The following is a 24263-nucleotide window of genomic DNA, read 5'->3' on the forward strand; positions in this document are numbered from 1 at the left end:
AGATTTGGAAACATTAGAACGATTTCAAGGATAGCACTCGTTTCTAATTTAGATCTAACTCTGTCAGAGAAATAAAACTACAACTACTTTAGTTAACAAAAGGACAAGGACTTCTTGTTCGTGTCTTGAGCAATTTTCATGTAAGCCGATGGGATGATGCTTTGAGCAGGTGTCCCCAACAGGTCCTATTTTTCACAACAAATTTGACTCTGTCATAAAAAGGCTTTTAAGAAATTTGCGCAGGCTAAGTCGTTTCCTTTTATGACACACACAATGGATCTTGTTATGCAAACCAGAAATTGTAAAGTAACATCAAGGCGACTTTGGATTTGTGTGATTTAGACTCTTGGATTGGATGAATCTCGGCTGCATTTAGCCTTTTTAACTCCTCCAAACGCAGGATCTCTCATTTCAAACCTTTTTGAAATTTCAAATTCTTTTTCCATCCAGTTCTCGTTGTTCCCTTAGAAGAGCTGCCTCTTGACATTCACAATCTCATCTTTTTCTCTTTGAAGGTACCGCATTATCACAGCAGTTTCTTCTTCTGCAGCTATCAGTTTATCTTCAGCTTCAAGTCTTAGTATTTAGTTCCTGGATAATATTCTTGCTCTGCCGTGACCTTTACTACAGCTTGTGTGGCTGCACATTCAGCTGATTCTTGTCTTTTGACTGAGGATGTTTTGGAGTGAATGGAATTAGCTTTTGAGCAACATGAGACTGAAACACTGGAAACCAAGTATACAAATACAGAGTCAGTGAGGCCAAATCAACCCCTCTTTTGTTCCTTGAATGAACATTCAGGGAGGCAGACTATCAATTCTACTGTATTTATCATATACAATATTTATTCCAGAAACTTCACTCTGAATCTGAATAATGCTAATTTATTCTTTGAGGATGTCATCTAGATCCTGTCTTACTGTTGACTTTTTTAGACTCGGTGCTCATAACAACTATTGAGGCAAAACACTAATTCATCCATTTTTCCTTGTTATATTATTTTTCCTCTTCTTTTAGATTGTGAACTCTTTTGCATCTCAAAGGCAGCAAATTCACCGTTTGCTGTGAATCTCTAGATCGAATATCCTGTCTTATCTCTGCAACTTGCAGAGATCAGCAACCGTATCAGCAACCACACATTGTGTCTTTGTTTGTCTTCACACAACTTTTCTCAAAGAGCAGTGTACCTAAAAAATTTCTTATTTATCCAAGAAAACCTCTCATTTCAGAGGCCTATGTTGTGAGTTGTCCCTTTAAAGTATAGTAAAACATAATACAGCAACGTTCTTAGTTACAGCAATATGCAATATAACCCCTTTTTTATGCAATAGTTAAACAAATTTACTTTACCAATAAAACTAAACAGTTCTGAAGAAAAATCATAAACAAGTCACAATGTATCGGTTTAACTTCATGCAATGAGTCAGTGATTTTTATTAAGCTGCAAAGACTCTTAAATTCTTACTTCTCAGTTCTCGTGATGCACAAAAACATGAATCCTTGTTTTTCATGTTTCATGTGTTGCTATTTACCTTGTAGTTTGCATTTACAAAGGTAACTGATTGTAAATGTCAATTTTTTTGTCATAGCAACACTTATTGATAGGCAACTCAATAAGTGTCTCCTCTGGCTGTGAAAGATCAATAAGTGAAGATAGTTATGCTTGAGTTTATGTGTGTAAATTCCAATGGTAGCTCTATAGCAGCATTCAAAGGTGCTGCAGTAACTGCGGTATTATATTAATGCTACTGTTTATTTTTAAGAATTTTCCTGAAGGCAAATTTTCACAAGCCAATATTACTTGAGCCATTACTCTCCAGTTTTTGTACATGTAAAATCCATCCGACACAGCTTTCACTCTACAGGAAAAATCATTTTGCAAAAATAAAAGTAAGATCATTTTTTTTGTATTTTATAGATCCACTAAAAATTTAGAAAGAAGGCAATGTAGACAGGATCCATAAAAATAAATATTTTTAATTCACTTAGCAAGATCAAATAGTCTTATGTATTGAATTGTACTTTTTCCAAACATAAAATGCTGTGAACAGCATCCAAGGAGCCAACATATTTTGTCATTTTCCGAGGAAGCCCTTTCTGGGAAATAAAAGTAAAGTCAAATAAAAGTTTCATGAGTCAACAACGGGGCTTTACATTTTCTATTATTAGTGCAGCATAATCTAGTCCAGGTTTGAAGAGTCGAAGTATTGTAGTTTCTGAGTCGGAGCAGTTCCAGCGTCTCAGAGTTCTTTATTCAACCTTCACAAATGAAGAACATGTTTTAGAAGTCAAATAAATGTTTCCCATTCACAACAGAGTTTCCCCTGGTTGGAGAGCAATAGGGCATTCACCAGAAGCCCACCCTCAACCCAACCCAAAATCACCCCTGGCTCTTGTCCAATGTCTCCTCCCTGACTTTGCTCTATTTGGTCTATTGTGACAATAAACAGAAAGCAATAGTGAGCACAGCTTCTACACAGAAATGAAAGCAGATTGGAATGTTAGCATTAAATGTTGTGGCCCTACAACATTTAATGCTAATGATATGTACCGTAAATGTACATATCATTTATTCTCAAATGCACCCATTTTATTCAATTCATTGTAATTTTCTTATTATTGGACTATATAAGGGTTTGTATTGTAATGTTTTACTTCCTGAGTAATGTTTAACAAAGCTGTTCAGGAACTGCATTGCTCATTAGCTGCCATGTTTTATTGTCGTTTGAAAGATAGCGTGATAACATTCAGTATGATACTTATGATAGAACAGTTACCCGAGAAAACCAGTTTTGCTTCACATGAAACAAAACTTTGCAGTGATCAAAGTCTACTGAGTAAATGATTAAAAATTCCAACTAAATTTAGACCAAATATAAAGTTGTGCAAGTTCCGGTATTTTAATGAATAAAACTTAAAAAATAGCAGAAATAAATATACAAAATAACACATTCAGGCAGAAGAAACATTTTCAATTAAGTTTTTTCAATGTAAAATGAATTCTTACATGAAATAATGTGTATATGTTACAACAGAGTAATGCACTTTCAGTGACAGTTTGGTGACTGCAAATGGTACAAGAAAATAACAGAATTTCTTTTATTTTGAGTCTTTACAGAAGTTCAATACTAAAATAGTATTTAAACTTTATTTTACCCTCAAATATGGATTATTTAACTTTATGCTGTAACTATAGATATTCAGACAATGTCACTGAGTATTTCCTATGGTCCAAGAAAAAGAAAAGGGAGTGTGATGGCTCAGATTCAGTGGGAAGCTGTGATAAAGATAAAGAAGACAAACAGAATGTAGCGGGCCAGTCAGAGTATGATGGCAGCAGGAATTAATGTTTTACTGGCAGCTCTGGCACGGAAAGAGGATTGCAAATTGTTAGGTTAAAGGATAAAAATAGAGAGGACATACGCTTTTATATTATGCTTCTTCTCAACAGTAGGAGGAAACTAGCATTTGAGCACCAGTTTATTACTACAACAAGACGATTTACTGCACACCTAATGAGTTCTCCACTCCACTCAAAACCTTCCCTGCTCTGTGTTTAACCCGGGCTCTCTCGACTGAGCTTTTCCTGTGACTAACTGTCTATCAAATTCAATCAATCAATCAAATTTTATTTGTATAGCACATTTCAGCAGCAAGGCATTTCAAAGTGCTTTACATCATTACAAACACAGAAACACAAAGCAACATAGAATCAACAATCAAAACACGACATTAAGTCAAGTTCCTCAATAAATTTGTAATTGATTACGTTTCAAATACAAATCAAAACAGGTGGGTTTTTAAGTCTAGATGTAAAGGAACTCAGTGTTTCAGCTGTTTTACAGTTTTCTGGAAGTTTGTTCCAAATTTGTGGTGCATAGATGCTGAAAGCTGCGTAGTTGACTTATAATTTCCTGTAGGGTTGTATAATTAAGTAGTTGGAATTGGGTCATTTTTCCTGTATTTGTTTTGTTTGGGCACAGCATTGGTACTGACTTTATAGTGGATGTGCAGATTAATCCTCTGATTTTTTGACTTTTCTCTGAAAAGAAGCTGGAGAACTGGTTGCAGGCGGCAATACATTGGAATTCAGGCGGTAACGTCACAGGAGGGTTTGTGATTCTGTCAACTGTTGCAAATAAAGCTCGAGCATTGTTAATGTTTTTGTTTATGACATCTGCAAAGAAAGCCTCTCTTGCATGTTTTAGTGTTAAATGATAGTTACGTAGTCTTTCCTTGTAGATGTCACAATGAACGTGGAGTTGAGTTTTACGCCATTTTCGTTCTGCCCTACGGCAGAGTTGTCTTGCAGATCTAACTGTTTGTGTATTTCTCCATGGAGATTTCTTTTCTACTCTCTTTCATCCTGTGGAGTTGAGAACTGGATAAGAGCTTATCTGCTTGGCTGTCTTTATCTGCTGAATGAAGCTACTAAAACAGTTTCTACTGTCATAAACTCTTTACATTGCATCAATATAGAAAGTATTCCCGGATCAGTGCCTGTGTGGCTGTGTTTTCAATTTTTACACATGTGCATGTTCTGTTTTCTCAAACCCCCAGTCAGTCACTGCAGATTGACGCTAACATTGAGCTAGGTTCAGGTTTTGCAAGAGTTTTTCTTCTGTTAAACTGGAGTTTGTTCCTCTTCGATGTCACTACATCGGTATAAAGTCAATGACGCAACGAGTAAATATCTACTGACAATTACTTGACTTGATCACATAGGTTTGCTTTAATAAGAAACGTTTTACCAATTCTATTGTAAATGTTTTATAAAAATGTGAACTCAACTGATCTACAATTGATTCTTTACTCGAATTCATTTACTTTGTGGCATTTTTTTTATTTTGCAATGCAGAAAATCACATAACTACTCCATTATTTAGAATGTTTAAAAAAAAAACTTACATGACTAATTACACATATACTAACTTTTTTTTTTAACCCCAAAAAGGCAACTGGGATACAAACATTAAATACAAAAACAAAGGCCCTATTTGGGAAAAAATAATTATATAATCGTCATTTTCACCTAGAATATGGTATGTAATTTTCATGTGCCTGTCCATTTAAGAGAAAAAATTCTTTAAAAATTCTTATTATTAATTGTAGGATTTCAACATTTTACTAACATCTGCTATCATTTAAGAGGAAATAGAAACTGATAAACACCATCTATTAATTTATCTTTTTTTATTATTAAAAAAAGAGATTTGTTTGGGGTTTTTTGGGGGGATGGGGGGGAATTTAATATATTCTGCAGCACTTAGAGCAGGGGTCTCAAACTCCAGTCCTCGAGGGCCGCTGTCCTACAGTTTTTAGATATGCCACAGATACAAAACACTGGAATGAAATGGCTTAATTACCTCCTTCTTGTGTAGATAAGTTCTCCAGAACCTTAATGACCTAATTACTCTATTCAGGTGTGGTGCAGCAGAAGCACAACTAAAAGTTGCAGGACTGCAGCCCTCAAAGACTGGAGTTTGAGACCCCTGACTTAATGTCTTTGCTTCTCATTGCATCTGTATGCTACTATGCTCAAAGCATTTTTAGTGAAATGCCAGTGATACCTGGGTTTATTTTTGGTTAAAGCAAACAGAGTACTGAATGCAGAATGGCTTGATTCTTGTTGTGCAACACATTATGAACAACTTTAGTGAATCCATAAATGAAGAAATGAAAAAAAATATTGGACAAGATTTCCTCATCTGAGATTTTGCTCAGTGGGAATAAACATCAATTAAATTAAGTATCTTTGTTCAGTTAGCATACAGAACTGAGAGGCTTGGTGACATATAATCTAGGAAGTATAAAACAACATTCCTGATTTTTGACAATGAAAGCCACACTGGTTTATGACTGTACATAACAGGCGAGAATAGAAGTTAAACAATAGAAGCAAAAGCAGTAAAGGAACACAATACAACAATATCTTCTATATTACATTGCACATCCCAGATGATATGTTCCTGTTTGGTTCCGAGTTGGTCTCGCTTCTCAGCTGAGCGTAATGGTTCTGGGCATAAAGGTTTCTGTTGGATTATACCTGCTTGTAGGTGTTGTTCCTGGGTCGATTCTTGGAAGAAAACGCGTCACTGAATCGCTGCAGCAAAGAAAGAGAAATAATTTGTGAGCAAATAAAGCAAATCTTTTTTCTTCACAGTGTGATATGTACTGTAGATGTGTACCCACTGAGTTCCTCCCGGATGGAATCAAGCTTTGTCTGCTGTTGCTTGGAGTCATCTCCAGGTTAGTCCTGCTGCTGAGTTTGCCCGTGGGATTCGTGGGATCCCAGAATTTGCCAGGTTGTTTGTTGGGTCTATGATCCAGGTGGAAAAGCTGTTGCTGCAATAGGATGGTGGAGACCTGACAGTCGGAGGGATTTTGTATGGTTTCCCAATGCCTTTTTCTGTGGTTTCGAAGTTTTTCAACTTGAATCTGAAAAAAGAATAACAAAGAGTAGTGCAACAGTGTCTGTCTTGCTCTAGTGTCTTTAAAAAACCGAAAAACTTTAAAATGACCACTTACAAGTAACACAGCTTATAGTTTAATACAAAGGTTGGAATGCAGCTTCCAACAAACAAGACAAAGGTGATTGTTTAAAGTCACTAAGGTAATAAATGAACAGGATTGAAACAACCCTTTTCACTATCACTAGCAACGTGATCAATACTGCGACAAGCAGGCATCCAAGAATAGATGAAATGATAAGACTGAAAAACAACCAGGCTGTAAAAAGACACGAGAAGTTGTCAGTGAGTCTCAACCTTTTTAGGAGATTGCTTCAACAGTTATACATAACATTTTGCAAAGCACTACTGACTTTTGAGGAATAAACAATCCATTTTGATCAAGTGACTTATTTTCGCAGGTTATCAACTAGGTTTTGCAGTTTCTAATGAGTTTCTGATGAGAAAGGCACCGGCTGTTTTGCAGATGTTTATGGTAATTTTAGAAATGCACCATAGCAACTGAGAAGAACTGTAAAACCAAATATTTGCAAAACCTGCAGAGCATTAAGATGCATATTATTTTATAGTACCAGACCCTAAAACTGTGGTTCAATGTAAATCATTGAACTGAACATGGGATCATTTCTCATGTTTTTGTTGCATTTGTTTTTATAGCTTTCATGTGTTCAAAGCAGTTTAGTGTGAATAACTAATGGAGATTTTTTTTTTTTTTGTCTACAACAGTAAAATTATTGTTGTCAGCTTTGAGCTACCAAGTGGTGGTCAAGGCTGCTGTGGTTCAATGCAAATCATTGTGAGCCAAAGAGTGCCAAGGGTAAGAAGAGGACCGCAGAGACACAGTGTGAACTACGTCCACCCATCATCTGGCTCTTTCTTTTCTCTTGATGCAAAACATCTATCAACATGCACAACATTTTATTTTAAACACATCGTTGTGATCACTATAATGATAGTGATTTCTCATAAGCTTAATATTTCTCAGCACTTATTCATGAGAAACAACATATTTCCTTGTTAGTTCACATTCAGACACTTACCCTTTTGACAGCCTTGAGGACCATAAACTTCATCAGCCAGACACAAACACACATAAGTCTGGTTGGAGCTGCTTTAGTTGTTATAGCAGCTGTAGTGGTTGCTGTTAAAGGTGCTCTGGTTTCTGGTTGTGGTTGGAGTTTCTGTGGTTGTTGTCGTCCTAAAGGTATAGACTGCAGCTGTTTCTGCTTTAATGGAAAAGCAAACATTTTCAACCTCATATGTATAAATAAATTGGTACATAAATGTGTTCCTTCACAATAACTTTTAAATGCAGTAATCTTATGATGGTATATAAAAAAAAACAACAGCATACCAACAGTGCCAACGGCAATCCAAAGGATGAAAATCACAATCAATGTTTTAGCCATTGTAGAAAGAAACCTGAAGGACAAAACTGTACGAACTGTGTGGATGACACCTGAGAGCCTGAAATCATAGGATGGGTGTGAAATCATCCCTGTTGTGGTAATTTTAATCAGTAACCACTCTTCATAGGGTGTTTCTGGGCAACAAGTTGCAAATCTTAAAAGATTCCCATTATGTAGTGGTAAATTTCTTATAAAGAAACCAAAGTTGCACATGCATGGATTTTACCTGTGCTACGAGGCTGTCATCATGGAGGGAGTTGGTGAGGAGAGCGGCCACAAGAAAGATGAAGTTGAAAACTGTGGAGTAAAAATAATAATGTTACTGCAATTTTTTTTTAAAAAGTATGTCAAAGTGTTGCAAAATAGCAGTAAATATTTAAAGCCAAAAAATCTCTAGACAGACTAATTTAACTAATTTAATCACACATAACTGAGCAGTGTGATGGGATGGAGTTATCCAGTAACTTCGCAGCTCAATATTGGTATTGCCGAATGGTTGCAATGGGACATTAAAGGATTTCTCAAATATGCATGAAAAAATCAAATCAATACTCCATGTAAGTTTTTGACGAGGGAATAACATTACAACTTGATGTAAAGCTCAAAAAAGTGCCCCACCTGTCCTCAATTATCACAGACATTTAAGCTTAATGTATTCACTAGCATAAATATAAATACCTTCCCAAATCACTGAACACTTTATCATAATTTATTTGTAATAATTCTCAGTCTCTGAAGGTTTTTTTTTTTTTTTACATCATTTATCATCACAAACATTTTGGTAAAACAGATTACAGATGTACAATCTGACCTTTGATATAAAGATATCCTTTCTTATCAAATCACTGTAAAAAATATACTCAAATAAAATCTGAATGAAGTTAGCATCAACTCAGCTAAATTACTGACTGCTGAGATTGGGGATGCACGCTAAGTGGGAAGTGAAGGTTTTTATGGTACCTTAAGTTTAGCTATGTCAGCCACTCGTTAAACAAAATAACCTTTATAAAAAAACTTGTATTCTCTTTGCACTTTTCATTGCTTGTTCCATTTCAATGCCATCTTGGGTGCGGATGGAAAAAGGATGTTACAACATCATCACACAATGACCTGAAGGTCGTCCACGTATCATGCTAAATTGTCAAAAACATTTTTTTTCCTGTTTTTGTAAATCATATTGTTAGTACATACCATAGGTTTTGTTAAGATTAAATAAATATATGTTTGTAAATCTAAGTAGTACAGTGTCCAAATGTTAAAAACAATAATTAATAATTAACGTAGGTGTTCTCAAGAAACTCTAATTTAGGTCCAACACACTGAACCGACCCGTGGATCGATAGGGTGGAATCATTAGGTGACAGTATTCATTATCACACCTAAGCTGATGTCACACAGCTCTACCTTTCTGAGTGTCCTAAATTGACACAAAATGTAACAATATTATTTCATAATGCACCAGAAACTATTACAAAATGCCTTTAATTTTGAACAGCCAGCCACTCCTGGGAAGGTTCACTGCTGTTCCCCTGTTTTCACCGTTTGGCGTTTAGTGGCTCTCGTTGTGGTTTGCTGGAGTCCCAAAGCTTCAAAAATGACTTTGCAACCCTTTCCAGACTGAGAGATCTCAGTTACTTTCTTCCTCACTTGTTCGGAAATTTATTTGGATCTCGCCATGATGTCAAACTTTTGTAGATATTTAAGTTGAGAAAATTTGAAACAAGACATTAGGAAATATGATGTGGAGACATTAATAGTGAAAAACATATTAGTTCAACATGACAAGATAAGTAAAGTAGTTATTAACTTTTTAAAGGTGTGTCTTAATGTCATTTTTTTCATTTTCTGTAACTAAACAAAAAAATTCTCATAGTTAAAAATGGAAAACGTTAGTATGTCAACTGAATCTAAACGTGTTTTGGTGAATTGAGTTATTGCAATAAACACATTTTTCAAACATACATTGATGAGCAAACATTTCGATCTAATCTGTCTGAATTAGAGCCATAAATATTAAAAATAAAATTGTCCATCATAGGAAATCACCCTTATTAAACATTTGAAACTCATAAACCAACAATACGACCTTTATTGTTCCCATATAAAATTCTATCAGAGATGTATTCTCTCTGACTTACAGTTTTTCAGTTAAATACCTTATTACATAAGAAAAATACTTTAAATATCACATGAGGCAATAAAAAAGAATAAATATACAAACATTGCTCAAACAATTAATTATAAAATAAATATAAAGTGTCCAATATAAAGTGTTTATCACTTTTCAAAATACACTTTAAAGTGCTGAACATCTTCGTTCTCTGAATTGCATTTCTCAGTACAAAGCGTATAATAAACTTCTTCCAAGGAGTATACAGAAGTGGTTCAAAATTAAAAAAACAAACTGAATTAAGAGAGAATGTTTTGTCTAAAAAACTAAAGGTAAGGCAAATATTAAAAGCAACTGTACATCCCACTAACTTTAGTTAGTGTGTTGTGTGGAGTTACAACTGTTTTTCATTCATTAAATAATATATATACAACTCATTTGCTAAGCAAATTATTATGTTTATGATTATGTTTATGATTATGTTTTACAGGTTTTCTACAGACTTAGCTGGAATACCTTGGAGATATGTTTGTATACAGGAAAGATTTTGCTGTTTTGATTTTGATGATGCTGTAAGTATTTAAAAAAAGTGAAGTTGAATAAGCTTCTACACTTTTATTCAGTGCACACTTTGGATCCCTTGTGTTCTTGCCATTGACAAGAATTTAAATATTTATCTATCTCTGTTCTAGTTTTGTTTTATTTTTTCAGCAGTTTTTTTCTTCTTTTTTTCTTACTTTTGCACATAAAGGTTAAAATTGACCAAAAATAAATAAATAAATACATTTGGAGAAATTTTCAGCTCATGTCATTTACCAATGCTTAAACATAAAGTGAGACTCAGATTATGGTTAAAGATACTTCAGTAAAATCATACATGAACAAAAAAAAAACAAAACTCTGTAAGAACTCCTCATCTGTAAACTCAGTGAGGATAAACATAAAAATGATGTGTTTATGTTTAGATAACATACGGAAATGAGAGGTTGGGTGACTCTGGACTTAGTAATTACATACTTCATATATATAACATATTATACTATCACTGAAGGATCCCCTGAAATGATTCCAGTTCTTTTTGCTTTTTTAGGTTATTACTAAATAAGGGCTGGTCTGGCCTTGGGCCTTGTCGTAAGGGTTTTTGGCTCGGAGTTGGTGATAAGGGCTGCTTCTGGCTTGGACCTCCTCGTAGGGGATGTTCCTGGGTGGACTCTGGGAGAATGGAAACATGTCATCTTGGATGTTGCTGAATTTCTGCAGTAGAAAAGAAGAGAGATTATAATTTGTGAGTGAACAGAACAGATGTTTGTCTTCACGGGGTCTCGTGCAGAGGTGTACTCACCGAGTGCATTCCTGAAGGAATCAAGTTTTGTCGGCTGTTGCTCGGAGTCAGCTGAGAGCTGGGCCTGCTGACCCAGTTGTTGCTGAGTTTGGCCCGTGGGATTCTTGGGGCCGCAGAATTTACCAGGCTGTTCGCTGGTTCTTTGACCCAGCCAGAAAAGCCATTGATGCTGCTGTAGGATGGTGGACCCTTGTCAAAAGCAGGGTTTTGGTAGGGTCTCCAAATATCTTCCTCTTCACGCTTGAAGATTTTCTTCCTGAATCTGTAAAAAAGACAGTAATTGCAAATTCATCTGTTCTACTGTGTTGTGTTTATAGTTAGATTTTGTACAGCCAGTACTAATTCATTTTCAAAATCACCCAATTTTGAAAAGACTTAGCACACTTAACATAGCTTATAGTCTAATACAAAGGTTCGAAACTAACAAGACAAAGGTGAATAAAAAAATAACCAAGGTGATAAATGGATAGCGTTCATACTTACTTTTTTACTACCACGAGCAGACTGATCGCCAAGGCGAACAGCAGACATCCGAGTATAGAGGAAACGATCACAAGGATCAACCACCAGTCTAACAACAGAGAAGAAGGCAATAATGAGTCTCAGGCTCTGCATGGTCTTGCTACAACAGGATCACGCAAAATGTTAGCAAGCATTTCGCCTCAGTATTTTGAAGAATTATTTAAAAGATTGTATAATAGTTTTTGAAATAATATTCAGAAAAATAGAAAGAGGGCTGAATCTTTAAAAGGTTTGCATGTATAAAAACCTCATACCAACAAGGCTCAAAGAATATTGTTTGCAAAATGAGCATCATAGCAGGCGCAATCCATTTTACATTTGTGCCTTCATGAATATGGAGAACAAATGCTGAACATTGGAAAGTGTAAAATATTGGGAGGAGGATATGCAAATTGTCACATTTCCAAAATAATGCCATAATGCCTTAAGTTATTTATTTATTTTGCCATAAGTGATTTTGGCAAAAGAAAAGACAAAAAAGAAAAACATCGCCTACTCTTTTTTGCCAGAAGATAATTTAGGGGGAAAAAACACAGATGACAAAGGGTTCATTTGTATCTTTTGTATTTATCATTTCTCACAGTTTCATTTGTTCAAAGCAAAGATTAGTGTTGCTCCAGTCTTAAATAACTGCGTAAAATGATACCTTTCCATGTTTTTTGCCAAGCAGTAAAACAATTACAAACTGTCTTCTCATTTCTCTTTAAGTATTGTTAAATTGTACAGATAAATGTCTGATATTTTTTGACCACTACAACTGTTTTGTACTTTAAAATGCAGTTTGTGCTTGTCATTGTGACAAACCCTAAAAAAGTAAAAAATCTTGCCTCTGTTAATCTTTGAGCACCCAAGTGGTGCTCAGAGTTGCTCTGAGCATAATGAGAGGAAAACCATTATTTGGCTATTTCTCTTTTCTCTTTTACATCCCTGACTCTTTATATCTATTTATTCAAAAATGTGTTCCTTTTGTTTTGTTTATACTGTATAAATATTCTCTACAGAATTTATTTTAAACATGTCATCGTCAACATAGTGATCATGACTTTTTACAAGCATACTTTTTTAGTGCCCACTGAATACTTTGTGCCCAAATGCTCTGCCCACATTGGTGTATAAACCATATTTGTGGAGGGCTGGAACTGCTTTCATATATTAAAATTGAAAAGAGACACCAAAAACACTGAGGTTATTGATTTGTGAATAGATAAGTCTGTTTTATGAACAGTTTATGAATACTATAAGACCTGTAGCAAACACTGAAATAATTTATCATATTGTCTAGATGAACAATTCTCTGCACTTAGTTATGAGAAGCACAATATTTCCTTGTTGCATTACATTAAGATACTTACCATTTTGACAACCTTGAGGACCATAAACTTCACCAGCCATACACAAGCACATGTAAGTCTGGTTATCACGTTCTTCACAAGTGCTTCCAAAAAGACATGGGTTTGAAGCACACACACCTAAATTAAGACAAGAACCAAAAGAACACCATGTAAGAATTTCAGCTATTAAGTAAGACCTTAATAATTTACATAATTTATAATTATAAATTTTATTAATACATTTATAAATTAGGTAACATACCGGGAGGAACTGTAGTTGTCGTTTGGCCTACTTCTGTGGTTATTGATGGAGTAACTGTGGTAGACAGTGTCCCTGTGACAGGCGTTGTGGTAGAGAGTATGCCTGTGGCCATTGATGTGGTAGACATTGTGCTTGTGACAGGTGCGCCCGTGGGAAGTGCTGTGGTAGAGAGTGTCTGACCTTCTGTGGTTTTGGTCAGAGCTGCTGTGGTTGGAGCTGCTGTGGTTGTGGTTGTAGCTGTTGTGGTTGTTGGAGCTGCTGTAGTTGTGGATGGAGCTGCTGTGGTTGTGGTTGGAGCTGCTGTGGTTGTTGTTGGTGCTTCAATTGTTGTAGTTGGCTCTGCTGTGGTTGTGGTTGGAGCTGCTGTCTTTGTTGTTGAAGCAACTGTGGTTGTGGTTGGAGCTGTTGGGGTAGTTGATGGTGCTACAGTTGTGGTTGGAGCTGCTGTGGTTGTGGTCGGTACTGCTGTAGTCGTGGTTGTAGCTGCTGTGGTTGTGGTTGGAGCTGCTGTGGTTGTTTTCGGAGCTTCTGTGGTTGTTGTTGGTGCTTCAGTTGTTGTAGTTGATGCTCCAGTTGTTGTGGTTGTAGCTGGTGTGGTTGTTGAAGCTGCTGTAGTTGTGGATGGAGCTGCTGTGGTTGTGGTTGGAGCTGCTGTGGTTGTTGTTGGTGCTTCAATTGTTGTAGTTGGCTCTGCTGTGGTTGTGGTTGGAGCTGCTGTCTTTGTTGTTGAAGCAACTGTGGTTGTGGTTGGAGCTGTTGGGGTAGTTGATGGTGCTACAGTTGTGGTTGTAGCTGCTGTGGTTGTGGTTGGAGCTGCTGTGGTTGTTTTCGGAGCTTCTGTGGTTGTTGTTGGTGCTTCAGTTGTTGTAGTTGATGCTCCAGTTGTTGTGGTTGTAGCTGCTGTGGTTGTTGAAGCTGCTGTAGTTGTGGATGGAGCTGCTGTGGTTGTGGTTGGAGCTGCTGTGGTTGTTGTTGGTGCTTCAATTGTTGTAGTTGGCTCTGCTGTGGTTGTGGTTGGAGCTGCTGTCTTTGTTGTTGAAGCAACTGTGGTTGTGGTTGGAGCTGTTGGGGTAGTTGATGGTGCTACAGTTGTGGTTGGAGCTGCTGTGGTTGTGGTCGGTACTGCTGTAGTTGTGGTTGTAGCTGCTGTGGTTGTGGTTGGAGCTGCTGTGGTTGTTTTCGGAGCTTCTGTGGTTGTTGTTGGTGCTTCAGTTGTTGTAGTTGGTGCTCCAGTTGTTGTGGTTGGGGCTGCTATGGTGGTTGTTGGAGCTGCAGATGTTGTGGTGGGACCTGGAGTGGTTGGAGCTGCTGTGGTAGTAGTTTCAACTTCTGTGGTTGTGGTTGCTGCTGCTGTGGTTGTAGATAGAGTAGCTGTGGTTTTAATTGGCAATCCTGTGATTGTAGTCAGAGTTGTGGTAGGAGCTGCTGTCATTGTGGTTGGAGGTGCTGTGGTGGTTGTTGGAGCTGCTGTAGTTGTGGTTGTAGCTGCTGTGGTTGTGGTTGGGGCTGCTGTGGTTGTTTTCGGAGCTTCTGTGGTTGTTGTTGGTGCATCAGTTGTTGTAGTTGGTGCTCTAGTTGTTGTGGTTGTAGCTGCTGTGGTTGTTGAAGCTGCTGTAGTTGTGGATGGAGCTGTTGTGGTTGGAGCTGCTGTGGTGGTTGTTGGTGCTGCTGTGGTTGTGGTTGGGGCTGCTGTGGTTGTGGTTGGAGCTGCTGTGGTGGTTGTTGGTGCTGCTGTGGTTGTGGTTGGTGCTGCTGTCGTTGTGGTTGGTGCTGCTGTCGTTGTGGTTGCAACTGCTGTTGTTGTGGTTGCAGCTGCTGTTGTTGTGGTTGGTGCTGCTGTTGTTGTGGTTGGGGCTGCTGTGGTTGTGGTTGGAGCTGCTGTTGTTGTGGTTGGTGCTCCTGTTGTGGTTGGAGCTGCTGTGGTGGTTGTTGGTGCTGCTGTAGTTGTGGTTGGGGCTGTTGTGGTTGGAGCTGCTGTAGTTGTGGTTGGTGCTGCTGTCGTTGTGGTTGGAACTGTCGTGGTTGTTGTTGGTGCTCCTGTTGTTGTGGTTGTGGTTGGAGCTGCTGTAGTTGTGGTTGGAGCTACAGTTGTTGTGGTTGCATCTGCAGTAGTTGTTGTTGATGCTGCTGTAATTGTGGTTGGTGCTGCTGTGGTTGTGGTTGGAGCTGCTGTCGTTGTGGTTGGTGCTCTTGTTGTTGTGGTTGGTGCTCCTGTTGTTGTGGTTGGAGCTGCTGTAGTTGTGGTTGGTGCTGCTGTGGTTGTTGTTGGAGCTGCAGTCGTTGTGGTTGGTGCTCCTGTTGTTATGGTTGGGGCTGCTGTGGTTGTGGTTGGAGCTGCTGTGGTGGTTGTTGGTGCAGCTGTAGTTGTCGTTGGAGCTACTGTTGTGGTTGGAGCTGCTGTGGTGGTTGTTGGTGCTCCTGTTGTTGTGGTTGGTGCTGCTGTGGTTGTGGTTGGAGCTGCTGTCGTTGTGGTTGGTGCTCTTGTTGTTGTGGTTGGGGCTGCTGTGGTTGTGGTTGGAGCTGCTGTAGTTGTGGTTGGAGCTGCTGTGGTGGTTGTTGGTGCAGCTGTAGTTGTCGTCGGAGCTACTGTTGCTGTGGTTGGAGCTGCTGTGGTGGTTGTTGGTGCTGCTGTAGTTGTGGTTGGTGCTGCTGTCGTTGTGGTTGGTGCTCCTGTTGTTGTGGTTGGGGCTGCTGTAGTTGTGGTTGGTGCTCCTGTTGTTGTGGTTGGAGCTGCTGTAGTTGTGGTTGGTGCTGCTGTTGTTGTGGTTGGGGCTGCTGTGGTGGTGGTTGGAGCTGCAGTCGTTGTGGTTGGTGCTCCTGTTGTTGTGGTTGGGGCTGCTGTGGTGGTTGTTGGTGCTGCTGTAGTTGTGGTTGGTGCTGCTGTCGTTGTGGTTGGGGCTGCTGTCGTCGTGGTTGTGGCTGCTGTCGTTGTGGTTGGTGCTCCTGTTGTTGTGGTTGGAGCTGCTGTAGTTGTGGTTGGTGCTGCTGTTGTTGTGGTTGGAGCTGCTGTAGTTGTGGTTGGTGCTGCTGTGGTGGTTGTTGGAGCTGCAGTCGTTGTGGTTGGTGCTGCTGTGGTGGTTGTTGGTGCAGCTGTAGTTGTCGTTGGAGCTACTTTTGTGGTTGGAGCTGCTGTGGTGGTTGTTGGTGCTGCTGTGGTTGTGGTTGGAGCTGCTGTCGTTGTGGTTGGGGCTGCTGTGGTTGTGGTTGGTGCTCCTGTTGTTGTGGTTGGGGCTGCTGTAGTTGTGGTTGGTGCTCCTGTTGTTGTGGTTGGTGCTGCTGTGGTTGTGGTTGGAGCTGCTGTCGTTGTGGTTGGTGCTCTTGTTGTTGTGGTTGGGGCTGCTGTGGTTGTGGTTGGTGCTCCTGTTGTTGTGGTTGGAGCTGCTGTAGTTGCGGTTGGTGCTGCTGTTGTTGTGGTTGGGGCTGCTGTGGTGGTGGTTGGAGCTGCAGTCGTTGTGGTTGGTGCTCCTGTTGTTGTGGTTGGGGCTGCTGTGGTTGTGGTTGGAGCTGCTGTAGTTGTGGTTGGTGCTGCTGTGGTGGTTGTTGGAGCTGCAGTCGTTGTGGTTGGTGCTCCTGTTGTTGTGGTTGGGGCTGCTGTGGTTGTGGTTGGTGCTCCTGTTGTTGTGGTTGGTGCTGCTGTGGTTGTGGTTGGAGCTGCTGTCGTTGTGGTTGGTGCTCTTGTTGTTGTGGTTGGGGCTGCTGTGGTTGTGGTTGGAGCTGCTGTAGTTGTGGTTGGAGCTGCTGTGGTGGTTGTTGGTGCAGCTGTAGTTGTCGTCGGAGCTACTGTTGCTGTGGTTGGAGCTGCTGTGGTGGTTGTTGGTGCTGCTGTAGTTGTGGTTGGTGCTGCTGTCGTTGTGGTTGGGGCTGCTGTCGTTGTGGTTGTGGCTGCTGTCGTTGTGGTTGGTGCTCCTGTTGTTGTGGTTGGGGCTGCTGTAGTTGTGGTTGGTGCTCCTGTTGTTGTGGTTGGGGCTGCTGTGGTTGTGGTTGGAGCTGCTGTGGTGGTTGTTGGTGCAGCTGTAGTTGTCGTTGGAACTACTGTTGTGGTTGGAGCTGCTGTGGTGGTTGTTGGTGCTGCTGTGGTTGTGGTTGGAGCTGCTGTCGTTGTGGTTGGGGCTGCTGTGGTTGTGGTTGGGGCTGCTGTCGTTGTGGTTGGTGCTCCTGTTGTTGTGGTTGGGGCTGCTGTAGTTGTGGTTGGTGCTCCTGTTGTTGTGGTTGGGGCTGCTGTAGTTGTGGTTGGTGCTCCTGTTGTTGTGGTTGGAGCTGCTGTAGTTGTGGTTGGTGCTGCTGTGGTGGTTGTTGGAGCTGCAGTTGTTGTGGTTGGTGCTCCTGTTGTTGTGGTTGGGGCTGCTGTGGTTGTGGTTGGAGCTGCTGTGGTGGTTGTTGGTGCAGCTGTAGTTGTCGTTGGAGCTACTGTTGTGGTTGGTGCTCCTGTTGTTGTGGTTGGGGCTGCTGTAGTTGTGGTTGGTGCTCCTGTTGTTGTGGTTGGTGCTCCTGTTGTTGTGGTTGGAGCTGCTGTAGTTGTGGTTGGTGCTGCTGTTGTTGTGGTTGGGGCTGCTGTGGTGGTGGTTGGAGCTGCAGTCGTTGTGGTTGGTGCTCCTGTTGTTGTGGTTGGGGCTGCTGTGGTGGTTGTTGGTGCTGCTGTAGTTGTGGTTGGTGCTGCTGTTGTTGTGGTTGGGGCTGCTGTCGTCGTGGTTGTGGCTGCTGTCGTTGTGGTTGGTGCTCCTGTTGTTGTGGTTGGAGCTGCTGTAGTTGTGGTTGGTGCTGCTGTTGTTGTGGTTGGAGCTGCTGTAGTTGTGGTTGGTGCTGCTGTGGTGGTTGTTGGAGCTGCAGTCGTTGTGGTTGGTGCTCCTGTTGTTGTGGTTGGGGCTGCTGTGGTTGTGGTTGGAGCTGCTGTGGTGGTTGTTGGTGCAGCTGTAGTTGTCGTTGGAGCTACTGTTGTGGTTGGAGCTGCTGTGGTGGTTGTTGGTGCTGCTGTGGTTGTGGTTGGAGCTGCTGTCGTTGTGGTTGGGGCTGCTGTGGTTGTGGTTGGAGCTGCTGTGGTTGTGGTTGGTGCTCCTGTTGTTGTGGTTGGGGCTGCTGTAGTTGTGGTTGGTGCTCCTGTTGTTGTGGTTGGTGCTGCTGTGGTTGTGGTTGGAGCTGCTGTCGTTGTGGTTGGTGCTCTTGTTGTTGTGGTTGGGGCTGCTGTGGTTGGAGCTGCTGTAGTTGTGGTTGGAGCTGCTGTGGTGGTTGTTGGTGCAGCTGTAGTTGTCGTCGGAGCTACTGTTGCTGTGGTTGGAGCTGCTGTGGTGGTTGTTGGTGCTGCTGTAGTTGTGGTTGGTGCTGCTGTCGTTGTGGTTGTTGCTGCTGTAGTTGTGGTTGGTGCTGCTGTCGTTGTGGTTGGTGCTCCTGTTGTTGTGGTTGGGGCTGCTGTAGTTGTGGTTGGTGCTCCTGTTGTTGTGGTTGGTGCTCCTGTTGTTGTGGTTGGAGCTGCTGTAGTTGTGGTTGGTGCTGCTGTTGTTGTGGTTGGGGCTGCTGTGGTGGTGGTTGGAGCTGCAGTCGTTGTGGTTGGTGCTCCTGTTGTTGTGGTTGGGGCTGCTGTGGTTGTGGTTGGAGCTGCTGTAGTTGTGGTTGGTGCTGCTGTGGTGGTTGTTGGAGCTGCAGTCGTTGTGGTTGGTGCTCCTGTTGTTGTGGTTGGGGCTGCTGTAGTTGTGGTTGGTGCTCCTGTTGTTGTGGTTGGTGCTGCTGTGGTTGTGGTTGGAGCTGCTGTCGTTGTGGTTGGTGCTCTTGTTGTTGTGGTTGGGGCTGCTGTGGTTGTGGTTGGAGCTGCTGTAGTTGTGGTTGGAGCTGCTGTGGTGGTTGTTGGTGCAGCTGTAGTTGTCGTCGGAGCTACTGTTGCTGTGGTTGGAGCTGCTGTGGTGGTTGTTGGTGCTGCTGTAGTTGTGGTTGGGGCTGCTGTCGTTGTGGTTGGTGCTCCTGTTGTTGTGGTTGGGGCTGCTGTAGTTGTGGTTGGTGCTGCTGTGGTGGTTGTTGGAGCTGCAGTTGTTGTGGTTGGTGCTCCTGTTGTTGTGGTCGGGGCTGCTGTGGTTGTGGTTGGAGCTGCTGTGGTGGTTGTTGGTGCAGCTGTAGTTGTCGTTGGAGCTACTGTTGTGGTTGGAGCTGCTGTGGTGGTTGTTGGTGCTGCTGTGGTTGTGGTTGGAGCTGCTGTCGTTGTGGTTGGGGCTGCTGTGGTTGTGGTTGGTGCTCCTGTTGTTGTGGTTGGGGCTGCTGTAGTTGTGGTTGGTGCTCCTGTTGTTGTGGTTGGTGCTGCTGTGGTTGTGGTTGGAGCTGCTGTCGTTGTGGTTGGTGCTCTTGTTGTTGTGGTTGGGGCTGCTGTGGTTGGAGCTGCTGTAGTTGTGGTTGGAGCTGCTGTGGTGGTTGTTGGTGCTGCTGTAGTTGTCGTCGGAGCTACTGTTGCTGTGGTTGGAGCTGCTGTGGTGGTTGTTGGTGCTGCTGTAGTTGTGGTTGGTGCTGCTGTTGTTGTGGTTGGGGCTGCTGTGGTGGTGGTTGGAGCTGCAGTCGTTGTGGTTGGTGCTCCTGTTGTTGTGGTTGGGGCTGCTGTGGTGGTTGTTGGTGCTGCTGTAGTTGTGGTTGGTGCTGCTGTCGTCGTGGTTGTGGCTGCTGTCGTTGTGGTTGGTGCTCCTGTTGTTGTGGTTGGAGCTGCTGTAGTTGTGGTTGGTGCTGCTGTTGTTGTGGTTGGAGCTGCTGTAGTTGTGGTTGGTGCTGCTGTGGTGGTTGTTGGAGCTGCAGTCGTTGTGGTTGGTGCTCCTGTTGTTGTGGTTGGGGCTGCTGTGGTTGTGGTTGGAGCTGCTGTGGTGGTTGTTGGTGCAGCTGTAGTTGTCGTTGGAGCTACTGTTGTGGTTGGAGCTGCTGTGGTGGTTGTTGGTGCTGCTGTGGTTGTGGTTGGAGCTGCTGTCGTTGTGGTTGGGGCTGCTGTGGTTGTGGTTTGTGCTCCTGTTGTTGTGGTTGGGGCTGCTGTAGTTGTGGTTGGTGCTCCTGTTGTTGTGGTTGGTGCTGCTGTGGTTGTGGTTGGAGCTGCTGTCGTTGTGGTTGGTGCTCTTGTTGTTGTGGTTGGGGCTGCTGTGGTTGTGGTTGGAGCTGCTGTAGTTGTGGTTGGAGCTGCTGTGGTGGTTGTTGGTGCAGCTGTAGTTGTCGTCGGAGCTACTGTTGCTGTGGTTGGAGCTGCTGTGGTGGTTGTTGGTGCTGCTGTAGTTGTGGTTGGTGATGCTGTCGTTGTGGTTGGGGCTGCTGTGGTGGTGGTTGGAGCTGCAGTCGTTGTGGTTGGTGCTCCTGTTGTTGTGGTTGGGGCTGCTGTGGTGGTTGTTGGTGCTGCTGTAGTTGTGGTTGGTGCTGCTGTCGTCGTGGTTGTGGCTGCTGTCGTTGTGGTTGGTGCTCCTGTTGTTGTGGTTGGAGCTGCTGTAGTTGTGGTTGGTGCTCCTGTTGTTGTGGTTGGGGCTGCTGTGGTTGTGGTTGGAGCTGCTGTGGTGGTTGTTGGTGCAGCTGTAGTTGTCGTTGGAGCTACTGTTGTGGTTGGAGCTGCTGTGGTGGTTGTTGGTGCTGCTGTGGTTGTGGTTGGAGCTGCTGTCGTTGTGGTTGGGGCTGCTGTGGTTGTGGTTGGTGCTCCTGTTGTTGTGGTTGGGGCTGCTGTAGTTGTGGTTGGTGCTCCTGTTGTTGTGGTTGGTGCTGCTGTGGTTGTGGTTGGAGCTGCTGTCGTTGTGGTTGGTGCTCTTGTTGTTGTGGTTGGGGCTGCTGTGGTTGGAGCTGCTGTAGTTGTGGTTGGAGCTGCTGTGGTGGTTGTTGGTGCTGCTGTAGTTGTCGTCGGAGCTACTGTTGCTGTGGTTGGAGCTGCTGTGGTGGTTGTTGGTGCTGCTGTAGTTGTGGTTGGTGCTGCTGTTGTTGTGGTTGGGGCTGCTGTGGTGGTGGTTGGAGCTGCAGTCGTTGTGGTTGGTGCTCCTGTTGTTGTGGTTGGGGCTGCTGTGGTGGTTGTTGGTGCTGCTGTAGTTGTGGTTGGTGCTGCTGTCGTCGTGGTTGTGGCTGCTGTCGTTGTGGTTGGTGCTCCTGTTGTTGTGGTTGGAGCTGCTGTAGTTGTGGTTGGTGCTCCTGTTGTTGTGGTTGGGGCTGCTGTGGTTGTGGTTGGAGCTGCTGTGGTGGTTGTTGGTGCAGCTGTAGTTGTCGTTGGAGCTACTGTTGTGGTTGGAGCTGCTGTGGTGGTTGTTGGTGCTGCTGTGGTTGTGGTTGGAGCTGCTGTCGTTGTGGTTGGGGCTGCTGTGGTTGTGGTTTGTGCTCCTGTTGTTGTGGTTGGGGCTGCTGTAGTTGTGGTTGGTGCTCCTGTTGTTGTGGTTGGTGCTGCTGTGGTTGTGGTTGGAGCTGCTGTCGTTGTGGTTGGTGCTCTTGTTGTTGTGGTTGGGGCTGCTGTGGTTGTGGTTGGAGCTGCTGTAGTTGTGGTTGGAGCTGCTGTGGTGGTTGTTGGTGCAGCTGTAGTTGTCGTCGGAGCTACTGTTGCTGTGGTTGGAGCTGCTGTGGTGGTTGTTGGTGCTGCTGTAGTTGTGGTTGGTGATGCTGTCGTTGTGGTTGGGGCTGCTGTGGTGGTGGTTGGAGCTGCAGTCGTTGTGGTTGGTGCTCCTGTTGTTGTGGTTGGGGCTGCTGTGGTGGTTGTTGGTGCTGCTGTAGTTGTGGTTGGTGCTGCTGTCGTCGTGGTTGTGGCTGCTGTCGTTGTGGTTGGTTCTCCTGTTGTTGTGGTTGGAGCTGCTGTAGTTGTGGTTGGTGCTGCTGTTGTTGTGGTTGGAGCTGCTGTAGTTGTGGTTGGTGCTCCTGTTGTTGTGGTTGGTGCTCCTGTTGTTGTGGTTGGGGCTGCTGTAGTTGTGGTTGGTGCTCCTGTTGTTGTAGTTGGTGCTCCTGTTGTTGTGGTTGGAGCTGCTGTAGTTGTGGTTGGTGCTGCTGTTGTTGTGGTTGGGGCTGCTGTGGTGGTGGTTGGAGCTGCAGTCGTTGTGGTTGGTGCTCCTGTTGTTGTGGTTGGGGCTGCTGTGGTGGTTGTTGGTGCTGCTGTAGTTGTGGTTGGTGCTGCTGTCGTCGTGGTTGTGGCTGCTGTCGTTGTGGTTGGTGCTCCTGTTGTTGTGGTTGGAGCTGCTGTAGTTGTGGTTGGTGCTGCTGTTGTTGTGGTTGGAGCTGCTGTAGTTGTGGTTGGTGCTGCTGTGGTGGTTGTTGGAGCTGCAGTCGTTGTGGTTGGTGCTCCTGTTGTTGTGGTTGGGGCTGCTGTGGTTGTGGTTGGAGCTGCTGTGGTGGTTGTTGGTGCAGCTGTAGTTGTCGTTGGAGCTACTGTTGTGGTTGGAGCTGCTGTGGTGGTTGTTGGTGCTGCTGTGGTTGTGGTTGGAGCTGCTGTCGTTGTGGTTGGTGCTCCTGTTGTTGTGGTTGGGGCTGCTGTAGTTGTGGTTGGTGCTCCTGTTGTTGTGGTTGGTGCTGCTGTGGTTGTGGTTGGAGCTGCTGTCGTTGTGGTTGGTGCTCTTGTTGTTGTGGTTGGGGCTGCTGTGGTTGTGGTTGGAGCTGCTGTAGTTGTGGTTGGAGCTGCTGTGGTGGTTGTTGGTGCAGCTGTAGTTGTCGTCGGAGCTACTGTTGCTGTGGTTGGAGCTGCTGTGGTGGTTGTTGGTGCTGCTGTAGTTGTGGTTGGTGCTGCTGTCGTTGTGGTTGGGGCTGCTGTGGTGGTGGTTGGAGCTGCAGTCGTTGTGGTTGGTGCTCCTGTTGTTGTGGTTGGGGCTGCTGTGGTGGTTGTTGGTGCTGCTGTAGTTGTGGTTGGTGCTGCTGTCGTCGTGGTTGTGGCTGCTGTCGTTGTGGTTGGTTCTCCTGTTGTTGTGGTTGGAGCTGCTGTAGTTGTGGTTGGTGCTGCTGTTGTTGTGGTTGGAGCTGCTGTAGTTGTGGTTGGTGCTCCTGTCGTTGTGGTTGGTGCTCCTGTTGTTGTGGTTGGAGCTGCTGTAGTTGTGGTTGGTGCTGCTGTTGTTGTGGTTGGAGCTGCTGTAGTTGTGGTTGGTGCTGCTGTGGTGGTTGTTGGAGCTGCAGTCGTTGTGGTTGGTGCTCCTGTTGTTGTGGTTGGGGCTGCTGTGGTTGTGGTTGGAGCTGCTGTAGTTGTGGTTGGTGCTGCTGTGGTGGTTGTTGGAGCTGCAGTCGTTGTGGTTGGTGCTCCTGTTGTTGTGGTTGGGGCTGCTGTAGTTGTGGTTGGTGCTCCTGTTGTTGTGGTTGGTGCTGCTGTGGTTGTGGTTGGAGCTGCTGTCGTTGTGGTTGGTGCTCTTGTTGTTGTGGTTGGGGCTGCTGTGGTTGTGGTTGGAGCTGCTGTAGTTGTGGTTGGAGCTGCTGTGGTGGTTGTTGGTGCAGCTGTAGTTGTCGTCGGAGCTACTGTTGCTGTGGTTGGAGCTGCTGTGGTGGTTGTTGGTGCTGCTGTAGTTGTGGTTGGTGCTGCTGTCGTTGTGGTTGGGGCTGCTGTCATTGTGGTTGTGGCTGCTGTCGTTGTGGTTGGTGCTCCTGTTGTTGTGGTTGGGGCTGCTGTAGTTGTGGTTGGTGCTCCTGTTGTTGTGGTTGGGGCTGCTGTGGTTGTGGTTGGAGCTGCTGTGGTGGTTGTTGGTGCAGCTGTAGTTGTCGTTGCAACTACTGTTGTGGTTGGAGCTGCTGTGGTGGTTGTTGGTGCTGCTGTGGTTGTGGTTGGAGCTGCTGTCGTTGTGGTTGGGGCTGCTGTGGTTGTGGTTGGGGCTGCTGTCGTTGTGGTTGGTGCTCCTGTTGTTGTGGTTGGGGCTGCTGTAGTTGTGGTTGGTGCTCCTGTT

At 43.7% G+C, this 24263-nt stretch overlaps 1 protein-coding gene and 1 pseudogene across 1 annotated transcript; both read right to left on the reverse strand.

Moving 5' to 3' along the window:
* Positions 1 to 9950: 9950 nt before the first annotated feature.
* On the reverse strand, positions 9951 to 13738 carry LOC116727602 (uncharacterized). Its single transcript, XM_032575130.1, has 5 exons — positions 13447 to 13738; positions 13206 to 13322; positions 11815 to 11902; positions 11332 to 11593; positions 9951 to 11243 (listed from the first exon to the last, which is right to left on the reverse strand). Exons 1-5 carry the CDS (start codon positions 13571 to 13573, stop codon positions 11076 to 11078), a joined length of 762 nt encoding a protein of 253 aa, XP_032431021.1. The 5' UTR covers positions 13574 to 13738; the 3' UTR covers positions 9951 to 11075.
* Positions 13739 to 14186: 448 nt separating this feature from the next.
* LOC116727245 (GATA zinc finger domain-containing protein 14-like) lies at positions 14187 to 15653 on the reverse strand (annotated as a pseudogene).
* Between the last annotated feature and the right edge of the window lie 8610 nt (positions 15654 to 24263).

This window comes from Xiphophorus hellerii, chromosome 10 (assembly GCF_003331165.1).
Source record: "Xiphophorus hellerii strain 12219 chromosome 10, Xiphophorus_hellerii-4.1, whole genome shotgun sequence".
Classification (NCBI taxonomy): domain Eukaryota; kingdom Metazoa; phylum Chordata; class Actinopteri; order Cyprinodontiformes; family Poeciliidae; genus Xiphophorus; species Xiphophorus hellerii.

Excerpts from the sequence above, each read along its gene's own strand:
- LOC116727602 (XM_032575130.1), bottom strand. The coding sequence starts at position 13,573 with ATGTCTACCACATCAATGGCCACAGGCATACTCTCTACCACAACGCCT. Across the intron at positions 11,903-13,205 it reads TCCTCAAGGTTGTCAAAATG|ACTGGTGGTTGATCCTTGTG; the intron begins GTAAGTATCTTA and ends CTCTGTTGTTAG. Across the intron at positions 11,594-11,814 it reads CTGCTCGTGGTAGTAAAAAA|ATTCAGGAAGAAAATCTTCA; the intron begins GTAAGTATGAAC and ends TCTTTTTTACAG.